The 22639-nt window shown below is 40.0% G+C and overlaps 1 protein-coding gene across 11 annotated transcripts in view; it reads left to right on the forward strand.

Annotated features, from left to right (window-relative positions):
• Positions 1–22639, forward strand: part of TACC2 (transforming acidic coiled-coil containing protein 2) — a 155498-nt gene that overhangs the window by 85356 nt on the left and 47503 nt on the right. For all 11 annotated transcript variants that reach the window (XM_052798555.1, XM_052798557.1, XM_052798561.1 and 8 more), the window contains one exon: positions 17778–17941. In XM_052798555.1, coding sequence (XP_052654515.1) covers positions 17778–17941 — 164 coding nt within the window. The remainder of the gene's footprint in view (positions 1–17777; positions 17942–22639) is intronic.

Here is a 22639-nt window from a genome sequence, read left to right on the forward strand (position 1 = left end):
AGAAGCTGCTGCTGAAGTGTTTCTGCTTGTGCTGCCACTGATGCAAGCAGCTGTTTCCATCTGCACTGCAGTATTGCAGCCTCTACACAGTCAGAGCTCTCAGGGCTCCTTGCTGGTGGAATTACGGAGGAAGCTGGCCTTGCTCTCGTCTAGCTTCAACCCAAGGGCACGCTGAGGATGGGAGGGTCGCAGTCTCTGCAGCAGGCACAGACAGGTAGCCTGAACCGGGAACCGTCAGAGGCCATGTAAGTGTGGATTCCCTTTGCTCTCCTCTTTTTTTCTCTGTACTGCTGGGCCTGCAGCCTTTCTGCACTTAACCTGAGCGGTGTGTTAAGGGGCTGACTTTTGTGTCTGAGGCCTTTGTTTAATGCTAATTGCATTCAGCTGGAGACATAGTTAAGGTTTTGCTGAATATCGTGAGTTATATTTTATAATGCTTTCCTAGTATGAAGGCATCTCGGTTGGACTGACCACCTCGATTCACTTGTGTTGATCAATAGCAGTGTACCATATGTTTTGTCTTTTCATGTTTTGGATGCATAATCAATCAAACACAATGACCATTTCCAGCGAACAAAAAACCAACCCCTTCCCCCTCCCAAACCTACCACCTCTGTGTTTTCTGTTTAAAATGCACAGCATGGAGCTGCATTTCACTGTTTTTTCAGAGCTTCTTTTTGCTTTTCTCTATACAGATACTGTTTTTCAGGTCACATCACCCTTGTCAGCATCCGTCCCTGTCATGGTATTATATCCTCTGATGAATCATAAGCAAGGTGTCCTTAGATCTCTTCTCACTGAAGGCCAACTCTGAAAGATTCATTGGGGGGAGGGAGGAAAAAGCAAACAATTAGTGCTGGCTCAGAACAAGTTATCACTTTTTCAGATGGCTAAATCATATATGAAAGTGCACAAGTAGGTATGTGCATGCAGAAATAGCAGAGTCATTTCCCATTTGTGAATAGGATTTTGTCATTTATTGGTTGAAGATTTATCAGTTTACTTAGCCAACAGTCTTTTCCCCGTACCCTCCACCCCAAACTACTCAGCTTGCATGCTAGAGCATGGACCTTACCTCTGAATGGATTTTGGAAGAATTGCCTTGTCTCCTATTGTCATTTCAGTTACATAAATCACATTTATCCAACACATCTGAACACCGAGTTCATTTCTGATCATGTATTTTGGTAAGTTTTAGGTATTTATCCGCTAGGGCTAGTCTATAAACGAGCCTCATATAGGTCTTTTCAAAAATTTTTCAATGTAATGTCTGCTTATTAAGGCAGATCCGATTATAGTTGAGACATCATTTGTATGTTTGAGATAAGTGCTTCAGAGTCATTGGGGAATGATAGAGCAGTAACTGATAGTTTTGCCTCTATAATAGGCCTTACAAGTAGGTGTATGCTCCCTATTGTCATATTCCAGTATATCAGCAGATAGCTTTGCTTGATACTGTCTTGTTACATTTGTAAGATACAGGCCTAACAGCATTTCTGCATCCTTTGTTCCTTTGATGTATAGCTTCACCAATTAAGATTTTTTTCTATATAGTTCCATCTTATATAGTACTGACATTCCTATATACAGCATCTATTTTAATGATATGGTAGAATAAGCTGATGCCTCATTATCTTTAAAGTGCTGTAAATTACATGTTAACCTGCACAAACTGGTGTTGATTTTTAACAGTGATCCTAGACTGGGCAATAAAAGAGATGTAGCTAAAGCAGGGTTGAGCGTTTTTATCTACAATCTTCACAGCCTTTTAAGAATGCATTCTGTTGAAGAACATACTGATCAAGATGTGTGTGTATATATATGTATATATTTTGGGGGCATGTGAGTAAATTATGTTGTCATCTCTTTTGATGACTCCTTTTATATATAAATACACTCATCTTTTGCAGTTAGTCATTCCTGTGGGGTTTCAATATGATCTTTTGAGGCTCGACATAATCAACAGGTATACTTTCAGCACAGGCGTCATTCAGTAACTGTTGATGTCCTTGGAAAGAGTTTGTGAAAGATACTACTAATCTTGTACTAAATAAATCACTAAAAGAGTGTGCCATTTTCTTCACTCCAACTAAATACTTAAAATGAGATAAGAATGGAAATGTTTCTTTATCCTTGAGAAAGTATGGGCCTGTTTTCCGAAAACAAGAATGTCCTCATAGGATGTCATGGTAATCAGTTCTGGTCTGAGGTTTTGACTTTATACCCTTATCACTATAACTTTTACCAACACTTTTTTAATGAGGTTACATTTAACTTACTTTGCACACAGAAGCAAATTCCTTAATGGCAGTAATAGTTCATAGGCAAAAACATCTGGCCGTGTCCCAGGCAAGTTGGGTAACTGCCCATGCAGTTACAGCATCCCCGAAGTCATCGTTTTAGCCATCACCAGAGGCTGACTGCTTAATGGAGACAGCTTCTTAACAAAGGGAAAGCAGGGTTGGATTTGGCTGCCCTGAGTTCATTAGATTAGAGGGGTGTAAATCAGAAATCATTACTAGAATAGATTTATGTTAGCATCAAAAAAGTACAGAGACAAATTCCTTAAATAGCTGCTGTTTTAGGAGTTCCTCCAAAGTGTCCCATGGTGGACTTTTTTGCTAAACACTAGGGGAAGTCGTAGAAAGAAATTGATAGTAGAATTGATGCTGAAAAGGGGTCTAGGTTAAGGTTTTAGAGTGTATCCATGATTAAATACACTCTTTTTGCATGTGTATGCCAAATTCCCAATTTTAATGTAAATTTGTTTCAGCCAGGATAAAAGTATTTGTAATAAAGCCATTATTGATACCGACAGCCTGGGGTATTCTGTTGTTCATTGTGGCTTGTTAGTGACTCAGTCACTGGCAGTAGACATTTGTCCTTTTATTTAAAGAAAAAAAAAAAGTCAATTTTGAATGATAAAAAAGGGAAAGCCCAAGGGAAGCCTGTGACAATAAAAGTTAACTGCAGATGAAAGTGGTGTGGTTCAGACCTCGCAATTGACATTATAAGCACTGTCATGTGCTTTGCAAATTGCAGCAGGAACCCTGGTGGTCACAGATTTAGCTAAATCAAGGGCACGTTTCATTCACATAATAGGAATGGACTCAGCTGAAATAAAAGCAAATGACAGTATGATGATGTTAAGTGTGCATGAATTTGTTCAGGTGTGTACACACATCTAGTGCACTTGTGACAGTATCCTTGCATGTGCTGTTTGTGCTACGCTGAGACACCAGTTTTGTCCTACTGAGGATGTGAAAAGAATTCAGCTTGCCAAGTTCTATTACCTACATATTAGTGGTTTTCTTTTCAATAGTAATATATTTCTATCTCATGGTAATACTTTTTAGGTATTAGTAAACTGGAAATGTTGGTAGGTTTTTCAATGTTGGTAGCTCTTAGCCAGTTGTCATCTCTGAATCTTTTTTTTCTCTGATGGAAAGGTTTCCTTTTTCCTGAGCACGAACCACACCTTCCTTTTGTGGAGCATTATGGTTGCTGTCCTTGCAGTAACTGGGCAGGATTTACATGCAGTTCCCATTTCTTGATCAGCCAAAGGGCTGATGATGTGTTATTTCCTCCCATCAGGAGCTCTACATGCTGCGCCTCTAACATTTTCATCCCTTGCCAATCCAAGAGGAAAATGACTGAAGACTGAGCCAGCTCCCACCGAAGTTGGTGGTGAAATGCCCACTGATTTCAGTCGAAGCTGGATCAGGCTCCAAGAAAAAAATTGAATGTTACTGATCATTGGTAGCAGGCCAAGATGTTGGTGCCCTTGTGGGTTGTTTTTCAATATTTCTTCTGCTGCATCGTCTTTTCATTTGTTTGTTGGTTGCTGGGAAGACTCAGAAAAATTTAAACTGGGTTGACTCAGCCTTGTGCATAAGAGATGTGAGCAGCTGTTCTGTGTGTACGTGTGTATATATACGCATGTATATGTAAAAGTTATCTGTTCATACGTACAAAAATGCAGCCCTTGCTTGCTGCCGCGTTTTTTATTTTTCTATCTCCCAAACTGAAAAGGATCCACTATATGGTTCTTAAAAGTTTGAATAGAATTAGTCTGGTAAAATATTGGCCCAGCTTTATATGCTCATACGTAGGAAAATCACCTTAATGAAAATATACATGGAAGAGTAGGATATATATATAGATATATATATATATATATATATATATATATAAAGTATTGAAAAGAATTTGGGTCTTGGGATGAGGGGAGGCTTCTGTTACTGAATTGGTATTTAGTCTGAGTTAATCCCTTGACAGATAGTTCTGCCTATTGTCAGCATTCTACGTAAATTTGTTTTCTTCTTCCTCTTACTGCCAGTCATCAGTAAGCATCCCCATCAATAAGCAGAGCATACTCTATCTACTAGATTTGTCTACTAAATAGGGTGAATTGCTGGAAGACGTGGGGGTGTTTTACTTGAGAGAAAATGGACCAGAAGTAACGAGCAAATTCTTCTATCAAGCTCCCCTGTCTTTTATTCCAGCCTTCTTTATTTGAGTCCAAAGGATCTCATCTCTGAAGTCAATGACAGCGCTTCCTTTGATATGAGAGGTTATTACATCAACTGCTACATCTGTCACTAGAAGTAGGCAGGTCACGTTTAAACTTGAAAACAAAATAAAAAGACCCCAGAATCACTCACCCTTCTATTAGCAAGGCATGCCACACATCTGGCAAATAAGTATATATTATAAAGCTCTCTGTAGTGAATGGTATGCCCTATGCCATGCATAATGGAGCTGCTGTCATCTATTATGTATTATGACATACGGGCAAATTGGAAAATACAAACTGATGTGAGGTAGTAAAAACATGAATGAAAAGGCGTTCCTGCACATGCATTGTGGCTGTCACTTATAGTCAGAACTGCTTCCCTGTCTGCTTTTGCTTTTTGCTTTGCTTGACCCAGCAGTCAAAGTAACTGCTTGTTAAATTTAAATCAAAGATGCTCTTCAGTCCTATGTGTTTCAAGAGGTAATACTCTGGGTGCTTTTAATGTTTCTCTAACATGATTATAGTACATAGAAAAGTGGTTCTGTCTATTATAAACACATTTCCTTTGTTTTAAGACCTTACACCTATAGAGAGTTTTTGTATTTGCTAATGTCTTAGATAGCATTTCCTTATCCATCTCTGATGCTTTGTTAAGGATTTAGCTATGTAACAAACTTCTTGTTTAGTCCAGGTAAGCAGGCTTTTCAGTGGCAAAGGCAAAGTTTTAATTATAGCTAGAATTCCAATGCAGTTTGCATTTTCTTTGAGAAAGTGGGCATGTTTGCTGTAAGAAACAAACAAATATATTTTTACTGTGGAAAAACTTCTAAGGAAAAAAAGGTGTCATTTCCCTTCAGATCCTTAAATGCTCTGAAGTAACTATCTGAATTTAGTCGCAGGCTGTAGATATCATGTTTTGTACTCCCATTAGCACCAGAGAGGCAGCTTAATGGGAAAAAAATTGAATTAGTTTCCTTTTTTCACCACAGTCTGAGGTTTCAAAGGTTTCTTTTAAGGCACGTTTTGGCCTGAGAGCCTTCGTTGATGGTGAAACTAGACAAGGTAGTAAGATTCCTCCTTAGCTCTAGAAACCAAAGTGGAGTTTGCAACGTAGACTGTCTAAACATATAGCATGTGAACTGAATTTTGGTTTAAGCAACTGTAGATATCTCCAAGGCAGACCTCAAGGTAATTGTAGAGCTGTATTAATTTTGTTGCTTCCCCACAGTACTGTTTGCTACAGCTCCCCTCCCTCTGCTATGAGGACTGATTAAGGAGATGAATGGGTGCTTGGGAAGCCTCTTGCTTTCTGGAGGAAGAACTGAGGCCATTGGTTCTGTTGGGATGAAAAGTAAACTTTGGGAAAATCTGGGGCTTTCCATTTCAAGTTTATTTGATTTTGATTAAACAGAATCCTTGGAATTATGTTCAAATTTACAAGATAAGGTTTTCCTAAACAAAAGAAGCTTGTTTCCAGGGCCAAATATAGACCAGATTGTATCTGAAACTTAGTAGTAGTTAGAATCACATAAACTCCTGTTTTTGAGTTTTGATTTCCTTCAGCACAGAAACCTGCATTTATTGGTCTCGTTAATAACAGTTCATTGCTCTCATTAGAAATGAGTCCAGTGTTGTGCTGGGAAGAGGGTTTGGTTGCTAAAGGAGAGGGAGGATGAGCAAGGAATTTGAATCCCTTTGTTTAACTTCCCAAGCGCAGGACTGTCCCCTTCCAAAGCGGGACCCTGGGAAGGGAAGGTTTAGCACCGTTGTTCCTCACCTAGCAGAGCTGTGGGCAGTCCAGCTGGGTGCCAGCTGGTGAGGTGCCACTGCAAATCAGGGATTGCTTTTTCCAGCACGCTGTTGTGCTGAGTCGGCATTTCCCTGAGCTGGGCGTTCACGCAGCACCTACCCAAAGGCACGGTTTCATTGTGTCGAGAGCTGGAGCAGCACAGTGTGCCCACGGGAGAGGTAAAGCTGCAGCTCTGATGAAGTCAACGAGAAATCTCCCAGAGCTACAGCGGGCTGGAGCGGCAGCAGAAGGATCACACCCACCCCCGAGTCAGGAGATGAAATTATTATAGCCCGATGAGATTTTGTTGTTGTTGTTAAGAGGTTGAGATGTTTTTTGTCCTTTGCTCCTACTGCTTCCTGGCCATGTTTCTATCCATGCAGCTGCTTCATGCGTTGAAGTAGAGGAATAAGTGTCAGTGAAGATCTGCGCGAAGCTCTGCGCAGCTTTACGGAGGCTGTGCAGTGGTAAAACGGGAAGAATATGGAGCAGGTTGGCAGAGGGACTCTTTTCTCCCCTCTTTCCCTTTTAGCAAAGGGACTCCCCCCTTCTCCACCCTCCGTGTAGTCCTTATCTCCTTTCTGAAAGGAAGGACTGTAAGCATTGCAGGAACGCAGTCTTGTTTCCACATCTCACTATTTTCACGACTCTCCATACCTCTCAAGATAAACTGGTCCCCCAGGGATTATGGTGTCATATATTCATCTTTGCACTTCACAGTTGCTGTTTTGTCCCCGAGTCCTGCTTTTGAGCAGTGTGGCAGAGCAGAGATGTGTCTCTGGAATGCCTTGTTGCATTTAAAAGGTAGTTCCAATAAACAAAGCAATTTCAAACCTATGACTCTGGCTCCCAATGAATTATTGATTGTTTTCCCTTGAAGCCATTGCATGATGCTGTATAGCAGTGAGCACAGGCACATGGGGCTTTCTGAGGAGGTAGTTAACAGGATGTTGTTTCCTGGATTAAAACTTTAGAGCTAGGTACTAAAGGCAGAGGAAAGATATTTGCCATGGGTCTTAAATACTTAAACATCAACTACTGATTCAAATACCAATCCCTAACCTACTAGGGTGAACAAAGTGCGACACTGACTGGGATTATTATGTATTAACTGATTATAACAATATTTGTGGTAAGTATTTTCTACCTTGGATATTGGGGTATCCTGCATCTTTACTGTTTCTTCTCATCTCTTAAGAGATTTATGTGTTTGAGTATTTAGCAGCCTCTGGTGATTTAGGGACACATTAGTGTATTTGCTGTTGTGATGTCTGAAGATGAGTGCCTTTAATTAAATGGTATTTTCCTGTTGTTCCTCTGAGAATAAAGCATCTGCCTGAAAAGAGCATAGGGATTAAAAAAAATCTTCAATTCTGAGTCCTGTTTCCGTAACATAGATGTTTTCATTATTCAGGCTGAAGCAAGTAAAAGGGAAAGCAGGCTGGCCAGAGAGGATGGGTGTTCATTTCATTATTCATTTATATCAGTAGCGTTGAAAAACATACCCTATTAGATCTCAGGAAATCAATTAAAAGGAAAAATTTAACATGATTTAAAGCAATATGGGGAACTTCTTGCTAATCAGTTAGAAAAATGATTTAAGTAGTTTGAAGTGCTGCTTAAGTATGCCATGTTATATCCCTCAGTCTTTTTTGCTTCAGATGTGGTTTCCCACAGCTTGAGACATTTCTTTCTGGTTGCTGTGTGAAAGCAGGAAATAGCTTTTGTTGGGGGAGTGTGAATTTGGCTTCTGCACAAAATGCTCTCAAAATCGCTGAATAAACAAGCAGAAAAAGCAGGAAAAAATAATTCCTTCTTCCCCTATCAGTTGTGGTAGAAAGATTACTTATAATACAATAGGCTAAAAAACAAAAATCAACATTATTTTTAAGATGATTATGCCCTTTTAATTCCCCTCCACTGCAGTTCTAATCCTGTTCTCTAAATATAACCATCCTGTGAGGAAAAATTGGCCTTTTTATAGCAAGTGATCAATGTTTAAGGGATTCGTAACTTTCTTTTTGCAGTCTATTCTAGAAGACACATTTCCAAACTGATCTGTGTGGTTTGGATAACACACAAGGTATTATTTTCCATTGCTAAAGCCCCACATAATGATCTGAAAAGGAAAGCCATAGCATTTTATTTCTGTTACCTCACCTGTGTAAAAAAAGAAAATGCAGGTTCTTGTATCTCAGCTCAGACACTGAGTTGTCCAAAGACTTGATGTTGGAGGTCGAATGTCATTGGAAGAGCGGTGAATTCGCTCAGTAGCATTATATCAGCAGCAGTGTGTAACTGAGCCATATTTACCCATTCACACCAAATTTACACTGGTGTAAATCATTAACACTTCAGCTGAAGTGTCTGTGATGCGCTGGGGCAGCAGAGGACATTACATCCTTGGGCTCCTGGCATGGAAGAAGCAGAAAGCTGCACAAAGCAGGGGAACGACTCTGGCTGCTTCTGGGCGTGATGCAGAATGATCCTCCTCCCTTGTGTCCCGAAATTAAACGTTGTGCCTGTCATGACACATCACTTGTGGGCTGGGAAGTATCACCTTCGATGTAATAGTGATTATTTTTCTGGGGAGCCATGTTTTCCCTGGGTCTTGTAGGAATATTTATGCCGAAATAATATTAAAATCCTTCTCTGGAGAGGAGTGCCTGCCCTGCTTTCCGCACACATCAGTGTCAATATGAGTTCTTGTGTAATTGTGTTGCACTAAAGTAGGTCTTTGTCGTTTCAGTGGAATGGGATTTATTTGATAAAAGCTTTCTTCTTAAGTGAGAACTGCAAAGGATGCTTCTCTGCTGCGTTGTAGCTCAGGCCATAAAGTGAACACGTGACATTTATCCTTCTCTTATGTTGAGCAGAATACCTCTGCTGAGGAAGAAACTGCAGATGATTTGTAGAATATTACTTTAGCTGCAGAAACCCATGAATGCAAAACATAATTCCTCTTTAAACCTTCCAACTTTGATTGGATATGTTCTTTCACAAAAACCTTTTTAAAAAAATTGATGTCTGGTTTTCTGTCCTACAGTATTGTTTTTATTAGGGTTTTAATGCATCAGAAAGATAGCAGGATAAAGAATGAAGATACCTAGGAAATTAACTTCATCCCAGTTCAGGGATTTCTTTTATAAAATTATTTTAAATTGCTGTGATTAAAGAAGCTGGAATTGTACTTATTTTTCATTGAGTTATATCCAGTTTTAAAGTAAAAATGAAGAGAGAAGATCTACAGGCCAGCAATGATGAGTGTTATAAGGTAAGACTAAAATTGCTTGCCAGCATTATTGTTTAAGCTGAAATAATCCTGTGATGAAATTATGGTTTTGTTTTGGTGATCAGACTTTGCAAGTCAGAAACCTGTAAAATAGTGGCACCAATGTTGCAATGCAGGTGAGTAGCACAAGGCCTAATTGCCTTTTCTGGTACACATATGATACATATTCTGTACATAAGCCATACATATCGGATAGCAGGCAAAAGTGTTCCACCCTAAGGTGATGTACTTGCTTAGTACAGACCCAGCACTAGAAAGCTGTGAATTCCCACTGACTTCTGGTGTAGTCTGAGGCATTTTGCATTTCATTGGAGCAGACCCTCGGAGTCCAATACACTCCAGTTTTCGTATGGCTACCTTGGGGGTACCAAACATTATTTTCTTTTATTTGCAAGGCTTGATTCTCATCTTGTGTGTGCAAATCAGTAGTAATGTTCTAGTGGGACAATGATATCATGCTAGTAGGAGCAGGATGTGAGCTGAAGACAAGGTTGGTGATCTGACTTTCCCTCTCGGCATCCTCTTCTTGTGATCCAGTTTGCGGTTTGTCTCCTCACAGTATAGCTTTGTTGTGAATTTATTTAATCATGGGATAGATGACGTTGTCACTAAATACCCTTACAACAGTGTGAGAGAAGTCCATTAATAGTTAATGGTCAGAAATGTGTCCCTAAAGGAACTGTCTTGTAAATGGAGTCTGGTGACATGTAAGTGACATGTTTGTACCTCCCCCAGCTCCTGACTCAATGATAGAAGCGTCAGATCCAGCACTGAGAACATTCCCCATGGGGGGAGAGGCAGCAAGGCAGATGGCTTTCAGTGGTCCATGAAAAGTCACCCACCCTTGAGCTTTGGCAGGCTAGGCTAAGGTTACTGGTTTTGCTCTTCTCTGGGCAAAACATTTTCAGAGCTATCTGTACTGTTGAATTCTTTTGAGAAGTTCTATCATTTCAATGGTGTATTTTATCAGAGAGAAGCGAAATATCATTTGTGAGGTTTATGCCTATCAGGGTTTGTATTTGTGTTGTTTTTAATACCATGCATTTAGCAGATCCTTGGGTGCTAGGTTTGATAGGTAGCCTAATTCAGACACCAAATATTAATATTTAATACCTAAAATAACCAGATGAATCAACCATTGCATCCATGTTTTCTATATGTTGCTGTACAAATTTAATATTAAAATTTAAAATATGTAGGGATGCTTCATATTCAAAACATGTACGTGAACAAAGACTTAGCTAACAATCATCATATTAAAAGAAGCTAATTATTGTGGAATGTCATGTTAGCTGGAAGTCACTGAGTAGGCAAATACTGTACAAAAATGATAGCATACAAAGTTGACACATCTTTGATATTATCCTAACCTAGTGCTGGGATGAAAAAAAAAGACTTTTTGTTGTAGCTATAGAATATTCTTGGTCCTTGTGTTGTAGCTGTGGAATATTCCGTGGCCCTCGGGTCAGCTAATGGCTGCTGGCCTAAATTGGTAACTTGATCTCAAGGAAAGGAATTACCATTTGGGCTCCCTTGGTGATTTTGAATTATGATCCAGAGCTGTATTTGTAAAGAAATACAGCTGAAGAAAAAACAAGAGGAAAGATTGTATGTATCTCTGTGGTGTAACTGGAACATGAGTGATACCACAAGATGAATTATAAGAGATTGTCAGTTACTGAATTTCATATAAACAGAAGGAAAAAACCCTCAAATGTAATGTGTACCGAGCAGTCTTTTTTCCCGCTCTGGACTCTGCATACATCCACAGCAAGAAGCTGTTCATGCCGTTAAGAGATCCCAGCCTGAGTGGGTAAGGCAGACTAGGAGGTAGATGCCGAAGTGGACTGACCAAGACCATGTATGTGCAGCAGTTCTGTGGCAATGTTTGAGAGTAGGATTGATCTTCGCCTGGAGAGATGTATTGCTGAAACATTCTGCCTCGCTGACCTTGTTGTTGTTTATTTGGTTTTGGTTTTTTTAAGAATTATATGGAAAAATCAGTTTAGCCATTGAAAATGGCACCAGGAAATCTGAAAAGGTTTTAAAAGACTGTTTACAGTGAAAGAGCTATGACTGAAATTAATGTGCATCTCTGAGTGCCTTGCCTCTTTAGAAACTCTAAAGCTTAAAGTTACTGAGTGTCATTTCAAATCTGTCAGCCCGTGTGTCTCTTGCCAGTGCAGTGTATGTGCCTGCTTAAATAATGTGCAAAACAGATTGACCTCAGAAGTATACAGCTAGTCCTGCATTCTTGGTTCTGATCTCATCAGTAAACCAGACCTGAATTATTCATGCAGGTTTTATGAGGATCATCTCTGAAAATGATCGATGGAGGTGAGACTACAGAACTTATTTCTCCTTTTTATTTCCAGCTCATCTCCCAGTGGGATTTACAAGAATGAAAACCAAAATTCATCTTTAGTACTAAATTGAACACTGTAAGAAGTTGCCTTTTTTTTTTTTCTGATTTAGATTCTTCTCACAGTGTATGATAAATTGTTCAGTAAATACTCATGTCAAATTTATACCTTAACTTTATGATATAACAGCTACAGATGCTTTGGAGGGCCAGGTCTGATGGAATCTGTGTGTTGCCTTTAGGTGTTGCCACAGGTAGTGCTTATATATCAGCACTGCAGGGTTTGCTCATTTGTGTCCTTCCAATGCATGGCTTTGGACTCCCTGTTCGTCTCGGAGCCCTGCTATGCTAGTACCTCTGGTGCACAGAAATCTCAGTACGGGAAACGAGCATTGAGTGATGTCCTTCTGGTAACAGATGCATGTGCCTTGTGCGCTCTTATTTGTCATTTGATTCTTAAGGCGCAGGGAAACAGATCTGCAGATAAGTCTAGTGTGGTTTTATGTGGCCTAGAGGTGGTGGATGTACTTGGGCAGCCATATTCCCCTTGAACTGCAGCTCCAGCCAGTTGTAAAGAACATGTGGATCTAAAGATGAGATGGAAAAAAAAAGACAAAATAGCCATTTCTGTCTCCTCCCCCTCAGGGAGTACAGCTGTATCTCAGGAAAAGACTTTAGAAGTTATTGCCAGTTAAAATTGATCAGGTAGGAATTGCTCATCTTCTGAGACAGTCCTCATTTTCTCTGTATGTTTCCAAATGTCCCACACACTACAGTTAGGTGGAAATCTGTAAACAACAGCTCTCTAATAAAGCTTTGGAGTCCTTGCTTTTGTTTCATTACCCTCCAAGCACTCTTGAGTGGTAATGGAGCACAGTTTGATTTTGTTGTTGTTGTATACGTGCTGTAAGATTACCTGACTTTTTTCCTCCTGATATGTCATATTTCCAAATACACCATGAGAAGGAAATTGTTGCCTCTGATCTGATGTCAATAAAACAAAGGTACATAGAGACAAAACAATGAGCAGATAGAGGTTTTTGAGTACCAGCGAGGAGGATGAGTTTATGGAGTGCTAGCTGGGCATCCATGATATCGCTGACAGGTATGAGAGACCTCGATTAATGTGGGATATGTTCCACTAATAAGGCAAATTTAATATACTTTTTTCCTACGTGCAAAGTTTGGAAGAAAATAGACAAATTTAAATACAGGCGGATGGAGGCTGTTCACCTTGGCTCTGATGGAGCAGATCCCCCTGAACTGGTCTTGGTGTTGTTACTTGTGATTCCACAACCCTGGCTGGTGGGAGAGCAGCTCCTTTGGCTCCATCCCCCTCTCGCCACTCCCAGCACAGGCAGTGCTTCTTGATAATGCAACTCTAGCTCCTGGCTTCAAAACTTCAAAATATCAGACACCCATGCTTCTCCAGACTGTCCATATTGCAAACCTATAGATCAGTGCTCCATAAAGTAGTTAGACGTGGGGGTTTTTTTCCTGAAGCAAGCTATACACTAAATAAAAATTCTATATAGATTTGACTTTAAGTGAAGTAACTTTACAAAAGCCCATGATGCTCCCTCGGCACATACTGGTTCCAGATTTGCTCCCTTGTGCCCCTCCATAGGAGGTGATGCTGCTGACCTCAGTCCTCGTGTCAAAGCCCTGCTTTTAAGTTTCTTTTATATATCAGACATCCCGTTCATTCCTGTGAAATAAAACCAGAGTGCACACTCGCATTGGTTGTACTGCTGTAGTGTAAATATTAGAAGAACTTGAGACAGATGGCAGGGTTCCCGGTACAGCTGAAGGCCACAGCTCTGTTGCAAACTACTTTTTAATGAATCGAGTTTCCAAGTGACAGCTGGGATGACCTCACTTCAGTGGCTGTCATGCCTGAAGAGGGCAAACAGAGAGGAGAAGCAGTGGAACGAAGAAATCTCATTCTTGCTTACGGAGTGCTTTCCAGCTACAGGGACAAAAAGGCAATTTTTCATTCTCAAATCAGGGAGGACTTAAAATTATAAGCATCTGTGGCTTACAAAATAAGGTAATGTAACTTATAAGGCTGGATTTCCGCAAGGCCAAAGGTGAAGAAGAGAAGTTGACCCTAGCGAGTCCCTTCAGTATTTCCTCTGGAGATTTATGTGACAGGCTGGGCAAGACCTCAAAGTTTCCAGATGAAAGTGGGAGTGCTCCTGCTTCACAAGTTGATGCAGTGTTGCCAGATTTGTATTGGTCTAGTATGATTCTTGCATTTCTCGGTTCTCCCCTGCTTCTCGACCCCATCTGTATGTGTTATATTTATTGTTTAGTGGCTATCTTTTGAGAAGGGAGATGAAAGAGATGGACTGAGAGAATGTTTCTAGTCATTTTGTACTCTGTTACTATCACCTAATCATTTTGTAGCTTCTACAATCTATACCTTTTTTGCCTGTTCTGCACAAAAACCAAAGGATACAGATGGAAAGATATGACATATGTTATAAAGGCAAGCTCCCACTAATTTCCCAAGCTGGCTAACTGGATACATGAATGTATGTTCCTTCCTGTAGCTTTTACTTCATTGCTGCCCCACTCTGCACTTGCAGACCCCATCTCTACAACGTTATGAGCATGGGCCAGCAAATGAGCTCTCCATCTCTAAAACCCATGTGTCCCATCTCATCCTACTTCATCCTTGGCTGGAGCTTCAGAATAATATTCTAGATGATACAGGGGCTCTTCCTTTCATGAAAGCCTGCCCGCAGCTGGATCCGTGGTGGCTGCTCCCTGTGCAGCTTTGAATTGGTGCCGATTCTCACGGCATATCACAATTTGGCAATCTGTTTTACACCACGAACTTTACAGCAGCATTTTTTTTTTTGTTCTGTGTATTCCCTGTATTTCTCAGAGAAAGGACATTATGAATAGAACTGGCTGAAATATGTAATTTCCTTTTCACAGGAAATCCTGTTGTTCTGGGAAAATCTTTTCTTACAGTTTGAAAGTAGGACTGTAGTCTTAAAAGAAGTATCCTATGCAAGAGAGACCATCCATATTTTCACTAAGGAAAACTGAACACAGGATCTAATTTTTCCAGGATATAAGTAGCATAGACCTTGGAGTGTAGTTCTGGTATGTGCTTCCAGGCTTTATGTTCTCTCCCAGATCCCAGTCTATGACAAAGAACATTTTTTGGTATTGAGCTTCCCTTCATATTTTGTTGTCAAATACCATGTTTTGCCAGCACGATTGCTTCTCATAACAAACTCAGCAGCATTTGGGTTACAGTTAAGACAGTTCTTACTTGATTATACTGCTGCTTATGGAGGCGTGCAGCTGAAAATTAGTATTGCATCAGAATCTTTGGGGAATTATTAAATATTAGCAAAACAAAGCCTTGTGCTGGAGCTCAGGCACCACAACTGTCTGTCCACAGACTCGGGAGGTTCTCCAGAGTGCGAGGAGCTCATACTGTGAACAAAAAAGAACAGACGTTTCTCCTTACTTCAAATGCTTATGCCCATCTCATCCAAGGAAGAGACCAAGTAAACAAAGGTAGCTCATTTAAAAGGGATAGATAAACATGCGCAGAGTCTTTCCATCATTTAAATAAAGGACACAGAACAGTTCCAACAAGCCAGTTTAACAAAGCAGTTACAAATATGAGTAGGACATGAAAATAGAGATTTTTTTCCGTTTCAGTTATATTACTATATCTATATATGTATTGTATATGTTACATGTGTATACAGACAGTTTGGGAAAAAGGGGTCTAAACATTATTGTTTCAGTATTAGAGAGTAACACTTTGAGTTCAAGATGAAGGGAGTAAAACGTTAATTAAGTACAGCACAATGAAGAATTACGTGAAAGCCTGAGAGTTATGGATTACCTTTCATTTTGTTGGTTTAGGTGATGATAACTTTCTAGGTTTGTTTTTATGACACAAGAAACATTTCTCTACTGGGAAAATATCAGACAACTCTGTTTCTTTTTGATTCTTCAACTTAAAAGTTTCCTGAACCAGCTCTGTGGAAGGAAGAGAAGGTGTTATTTTGTTGAATACCTGTTGTGCAGTTTTATTTACAGAAGCTCTTTGCAGCTGCTCTTAAGCTTAAAATATTTTGAACTTAAAACGTTGTACATCATTGAAGGGATATAATTTAAAAGGCTGCAGCCTACCTCTTCCAATTCGACTGTTCTGTGGCCTGATGAATGAGTACGGTTTAAGCAATAACACAAAGAAGGTATTTTGAGGAGCTGCAGCAATAGAAATAATTGAAAGCCAGGCACTCTATTTTTGAGCAGTTCCCCGGGCAGTGACATAACTTTGGGGAGAAAAAAAAATAATCTCCAAGTGAGGCAAACATCCAAAGCTATTAGCTAGTAGAATTCTTTTTGCTTTGCAGAGTAGAGGTGATGAGACAGGGGTCGGTGCTGGGCCATGGTGCGTGCCCTGACGGCGTGCGAGGAGGTGGGAGCTCTCACTGGGATTCTGCGGAGGCAGCTGGGAAGAATCGGGTCCGCTGTGCTCCTCAAGCTGTCAGGGGTGACACCGGGGCCTTTTCTTCCCAGCTCGCCGAAGGCTTCATGCTGTGATAGATTTAGGCAAATGTAATCGAATGCAAATCCTGTACTTGTACTTCTGACATTGAGCTGCTTAAAATAATCATGAGCTTTGAGAAACCAAACAGAATCTGGCAGCTCAGAGTTATCTTTTAACTTGAACAAAATGAGAAGAGTCCTCGATTCAGGACGGCTCCTAGAGTGCTTCTGGGGGATGAAATGGCTTTCCATTTCATGGCAGATTTTGTCCCTGTTGCACTGGTGTGTGTGGTGTGGACAGCCGTGAGGAGCAGTGGAGACTACAGCCACACGCAGAATCGCTGGAAATAGACAAATCAGTCCTGTCCTTTAGGAAATTGTCGTATTCAATTCACTTTCTTACAGACCAGCAGTAAAAATCTGCATCTGACCAACAGAAATGCTTATTGAACGTATATTGAACATATGTTCACTGCATATTGAATATGACACCATTGTTACTGCGTTCCTTGCTCCCAAAAAAAGGCTTCAAGAAGAAATGTTTAAAAGCTAAGATTTGGTCTCAGTTTGGTTTAAGAACAAATAAGATCCATAGTTTTCAGATCTAGAAGGACAGTTTCCTAAGGCTGTACTGCTGTAAGAGCAAATTGTGTGTCTTTGTGTGGTTTAGATCTTCACTTAATGTTTAGGTTACCCATCATTTTGTGTATTTGCAGCCTTTGAACCTTGTGTTTCATTTGATTGCCTCCATTTTGGGTGCTGCTGTTTTCTCGCTGGGTTTTTCTGTCTGTGTGAGCACATGGTGCTAGAAGAGGATTATTGATAATACCAGGACTCCGTGTGTTTTACAGGTTGTCTTACCTTGTGTAACAAAGCCATGTACTTACTGTTTGAAAAGGGCTATGGTAAAATTCTGCTAAAAATAGAATGTAGTATTTCTGTGGGAGCAGGATGCACAGCAGGGGCGTCAGTGTTGTTGTCTGTGTGGTTGAGCCACCTTCACACTGGAAAGCAGGCTTTGCAGGATGGATTTATTTCCAAGCGTGTGTTCACTTTTGTAACACAAAGAGGTCTTAACTGACATAAATACTTATATATGGAGAAGACCATAGGCATGATATTCTGCTCTGGAAACCATACTGCAATGTAAAATATCCTTTGGGAAATGCAGAGGTAGCCTGATAGCTGAGGTCTACGCCATCAGCTCAGAAAGCCCTGCATTTCCAAGCATGACCTGCAAACATGAATCTTCACTCTGCTCACCAGTCTCTCATTTGATTTTCACCAGGAGCTCTGACTCTGAAGAAGCATTTGAGACCCCGGAGTCCACTACACCGGTAAAGGCACCACCTTCACCTCCGCAGCCACCCCCTGAAGCGGCAGCGGCAGCAGCAGTTGTAGCAGACATAGCAGAACAAGAAATAAAACCCCAGCTGCCCTTGGAAGACACAGGTAACGAGCATGTAATGAGCAGGACAGGTTACTGAGGAAGGTGAAGCTGCAGGGAGGTGTTTGGGTAAGCACAGGCAAGGAACTGATGCTAATAAAATGTCTTCTGGAAGATTAGTTAGTGTATGTTGGGCGTTATCCATGCTGGGAGGAAAAACCCTGTCGCCTCCTGGCATAAAATATTGGAGAATCTGTCCATAACGTTTGACAAATGTTAAAGAAAAGAGGAGCTTTCTAGAAAAACCTTTCTTCCTTTTGAATCAAACTTCATTCTGTAGGATCTTTACAGCGTCAGATGAGTAGAAAAAGGAGGTATGAGATACAGATGCAGGTACCTGGGTGAGCACTGTTAACTGTGACAATTAACAAAATGTTATTTTCAAATGTATTGTCACCTGAAACAGAAGGTGAACAAAAAGTCCATTAGAACAATAGAAATATATTAGCTTTATAGGAGGAACATGGGAGTATGTGTGAATGTATGTATAATATACATATATAAAAATTGGTACACACTGGGAAAATAACCTTTAAAAAGGAAATACCATGTTTAAAAAACCAAAGAAATCCTTTATGCCCAAAAAGTGTTCTTTGTTCTCCAAATTGAGTAATGGAATATGAGGGAGTAGAAAGCACTCTGTTAGCCCAAAATAGCTTTGTTTGGGCTGTCAGATGACAGCTCAACAGTTTAAGATTGAATTCCCCATTATGCTGTCTTTTTTCCCATCCAAAAGTCAAGTCATCTTGATCACCTGGCTAAATTGTATAAAGGTAATTTTACTCTCAGCAAACTAAAGCTCACTTGTATTTTATTTGGAAAGAGGTATAGCATTGCCAGGCAGTGTTTTAAAGCTTCTGTTTCCACTCTAGAAGTGTCTGAGTTTAGCAGTGGGCAAAGCAATGTCCAGGGCTGGTGTGTGTATTATAAAGGCTGTCCAGCTTTGATTTAAACCTTCAGGAAAGTGACAAATAAGTCTTGCAAATGTCTTGAGCCACCTAAAGCATTTCTGGGAGTTATGCACTAAGGAGTGCTCTTTAAGATCATGATTTATGAAACAAGTTTATAAGAAACTAGAAAGATGTTAAACAAACTGATTCCATAAAATAAAAATTAAATACTGAGACATCCTGGCACTTTTTCCTTTCTGCTGTTAAAGTTCCCCCTTCATTGTAACAAACAACATTACTCATTCTCCATCTTCTTTCCTTTTTCTAATCTTTTGCAATCTAATGATTACAAAATAAGTGCTGAGAGAACAAAAGAACGCATATGCTAAACAGGATTGGAGTGTGTTTTTAATTACTGCAGTAGATTATCTTCGAACCCTTGATTACACATGTGCTTCCCTGGCACATGTGATTCTTTTCTCCGTACAGCCCAGATCTCCCCCTCCTTTCTTTCAGATATTTCTGAAGAAAGGTAGGAAACTGAATATATCTATTCACAGCCAGTGTGAACTATATTGAAGGCCACTGGATGGCAGAGAGGAAAACGTTTCATTTGCAAATAAGATTTGTCCATGGGAGGCAAGTTACCACAAACTAACAGAGCTATGTTCAGCATTCCGAAATTATGCAAAATGAAGTTATACAACAGCATAATTTATGTGAGGGAAAGAAGATGTGTAATGCAGAAAGAATCCAAATGTAGGAGGGCAACACAAAGCATTCATTTGTTTTGGAAATCTTCAGAAGAAATTAATAATACTAAGACCATAGCTTAGGTGTTTGCATGCTTCTTCAGAAATGCGAACAGTTAAACATTTTGTACTTTATAAACTACTTGAGTACCAGTTATCTTGTAGTTTACTTACCTCATAGGTTATGCATGTGGCTGCACATAAAGAGAACGAGTCCCTTCCTCAGGGGTTATGGGCAGTTGAAGCAGAGTTTCTCATTGGTACCATACGGCTAAATAAATAGGTTTCAATAAATGAGGAGTAAGGAATACGGGCAACCAGAGAGCCTGGCACACACAGAGGGAGAGACAGCGATGTCCAGCTGGGTTTCTGGTTCACCAGCTGCATGGCTTTGTCTTCTACTTGAGGTTGGTGACAGAGCGTGTGTTTGGATGGAAGGAGGAAGCATAGTAAGTGTTTAAAGGATTATTTCATCTATATCTGACAATAATTACTTATGCAGACGGCTGCAGTTGTGCTGCATGATATCATTAGCGCAACAGCTGGACCCCACTGCTGGAAAGCCAAGAGGAGAGGTTTTAATTAGGTTGACTTCAACACTAGCTTAATAAATATGATGAAAGTGAAATATAGCTAGACTTACCCTGGGTTTATGCCAGCTCCTGGTGGGGTAAAACCTGCTGCATGGCTCCAGTCCATCAGCAGCAGAGCAGAAGAGGGGAGTCAGTCTGCAGGCGAGTCTGGAGGAGAAGAGGAGTAACAGAGCATATACAGAAACTACCTCTGAACCCCAGAAAGTGTCACTAATGAGCCCTTCCATTTCTCCATAAATACTTTGTTTGTTGTGGGGAATGTGGGTTATACTCTTGAGGCAAATGACTTCGAGGGTGCTTTTTCGTTTTTTTATTTTGGTAGTATTTTAAATTATTGTTGCCTGTCTCATCAGCTTCTCATAGCAGTGTCCTCTTGTCCTTTGTTCCAGCCATCTGAGCACCAGAAAGTACCCCAGACCCTTTCTCCTAAATACCCCTGGTTTTGGCCAGGAATTCCTGCCTAGGCAGGGGCATTTCTTTTGCCCCCCTGCTGCCTTCCCCAATTAATTACTGAATTCAGATTATATACACAGGGGAGATGTGAGAGCTGGAGTCCCCTCTATGCATTACAGCCCGCCAATCAGGATATGGAAGACCTATATTCCAGTCCTTGTGCCAGGGAAATTGAGGTCAGGCTTTCTAGTAGAGAGATGATGACCCAGACAAAAACAAACTGAATTTTTGGGATGGAAAACATTCTTCTTCAGTGCTTTTCCTCTTCAAGACTAACACAGAAAAATTTAAAGTAAAATTTATATCCAAAGTTTTCTCTCAGTATAAATGGCAACAGTATTTTTACGGTAATTTTTAAAATAGCATTACTAATTGATTTCATAACTTCAAAGGCTTCTCATAACAAGCAGGAACTTGAAATAAACTGTGTTTCAAAATTTCTGGTGTTAGGAATTCCAATTCCTATATGCTGTAGATGAAGTGTACTTGTCTCCTGAGTTGTTTTATTATAATGGAGTATGTGGGTGCATGCTGTATGCATTTTCCCAGTGTTTCTCTTTGTTTGTTTTTGTCTAAAAAACACAACTAGAATTTAATTTCTTCCATATTTGCTTTATTAGAACCGATTAAGTTTTGTTTCTAAGCCTTTCAAAATAGTGTTCCATTTTGTTTCCAGCTCAGCAGTGTTAAGGCCTACATTTTCAGCCTATTGGCTTTCCTCCTATTTTAGAGATACATCAACAACAAAAAAGTGCTCAACTGTCCTACTGCACAGTGCAGCTCCCCCTCTAGAAGAATTTGTTGTAATTTAAAGGGAAGAATATTTTAAAATACCTAGAAGTACTTTATATGTTCTAAATCCTTAATATATTTTCATGATTTATAAAGAAATAGTTCAGATTTAGATTCTATAAGCTCATAGCTGGTGCAGATATTTCATTTTCTTCTTTCAAATATCTTTAAAACAAACCTGAATTCCGAAGTTTTTGGAAAGGTTTCTTTTTGTGAACACACCCCCAGAGCGTGCACTACCTGTGCTGTGGTAGGGCATTCCCTGGGCTGCAGCATCCTGTCCCCCCGGTACCGCGGTGCTCAGAGCGGGGAAGGCATGGCTAGCTCCGCAGGTGAGGAAGAGATGGGTGATACTTCATCAAAATGAAACAAGTCTGCCCTTGCCTTGGCTACTTCTGTAGCTCTTTGTGCAACTACTGCCACTGAGTTTCTGCATTGCTTTCCTAAGGCTGTAAAAAGATGTAAATCCTAACACCCATCCTGATCTAAAGCTATGAATGCCTCTTATCCTTTCATATTCAATATAAATCAGTGGTAGCAATTTAATTAAAATTTGATAGCCTCATCAGTGGACAGTTCAGACCACATGCATGGGATTTGTTACTGTTCAGGTCATTTATGGATCTTTATTTTAAAAAGGCTGAGTTAAGCGTGGTATGTGTCTACCTCACTGTTCCTGTGGGACATTGAAGCTTTACTAGCATCTGAAGTGCCATCAAAATCTTGGTATTTTGTAATGTACAAAAAAAAATTTCTGTAGTTGACAGAAATGTTTTTTGATTTTTTTAGCTCCTTTTTCTTGATACTAACAGAAATTTATTTTGTTTATTAATGCAAACAGTCTTATAATACCTTTCTAGCAACTTTTGCTTCTGCTATAATAGATGACAGGTGAAAATGCCAAGCATTAAACATGTCATGCAGCTCTCATTTAGAGGTCTCATCACCTAGATACAAGAAGTCTGGCGGTTTTTGTTGGTTTGGAGTTTGGGATTGTTTTTGCTTTTCATACCTGATCCATGCAAAAATTTTCTGAAATCAGAGAAATTCCCTTGTGGAAGGAGCAGAACGTGGACCTTCTTTTTTAATGAATGAAATGGGAGGTTTCTTTCGGGGTTTGGCTGGTTTTTATGGCAATGTAAGTTTCCCTGCTATCACTCATGTTCTTGGAATGCTTTGTAAAACTTAATATCTACCTGTGTGCAGCTCTTACCAGTATAATT

This window comes from Harpia harpyja, chromosome 10, assembly GCF_026419915.1.
Source record: "Harpia harpyja isolate bHarHar1 chromosome 10, bHarHar1 primary haplotype, whole genome shotgun sequence".
Taxonomy (NCBI): Eukaryota; Metazoa; Chordata; class Aves; order Accipitriformes; family Accipitridae; genus Harpia; species Harpia harpyja.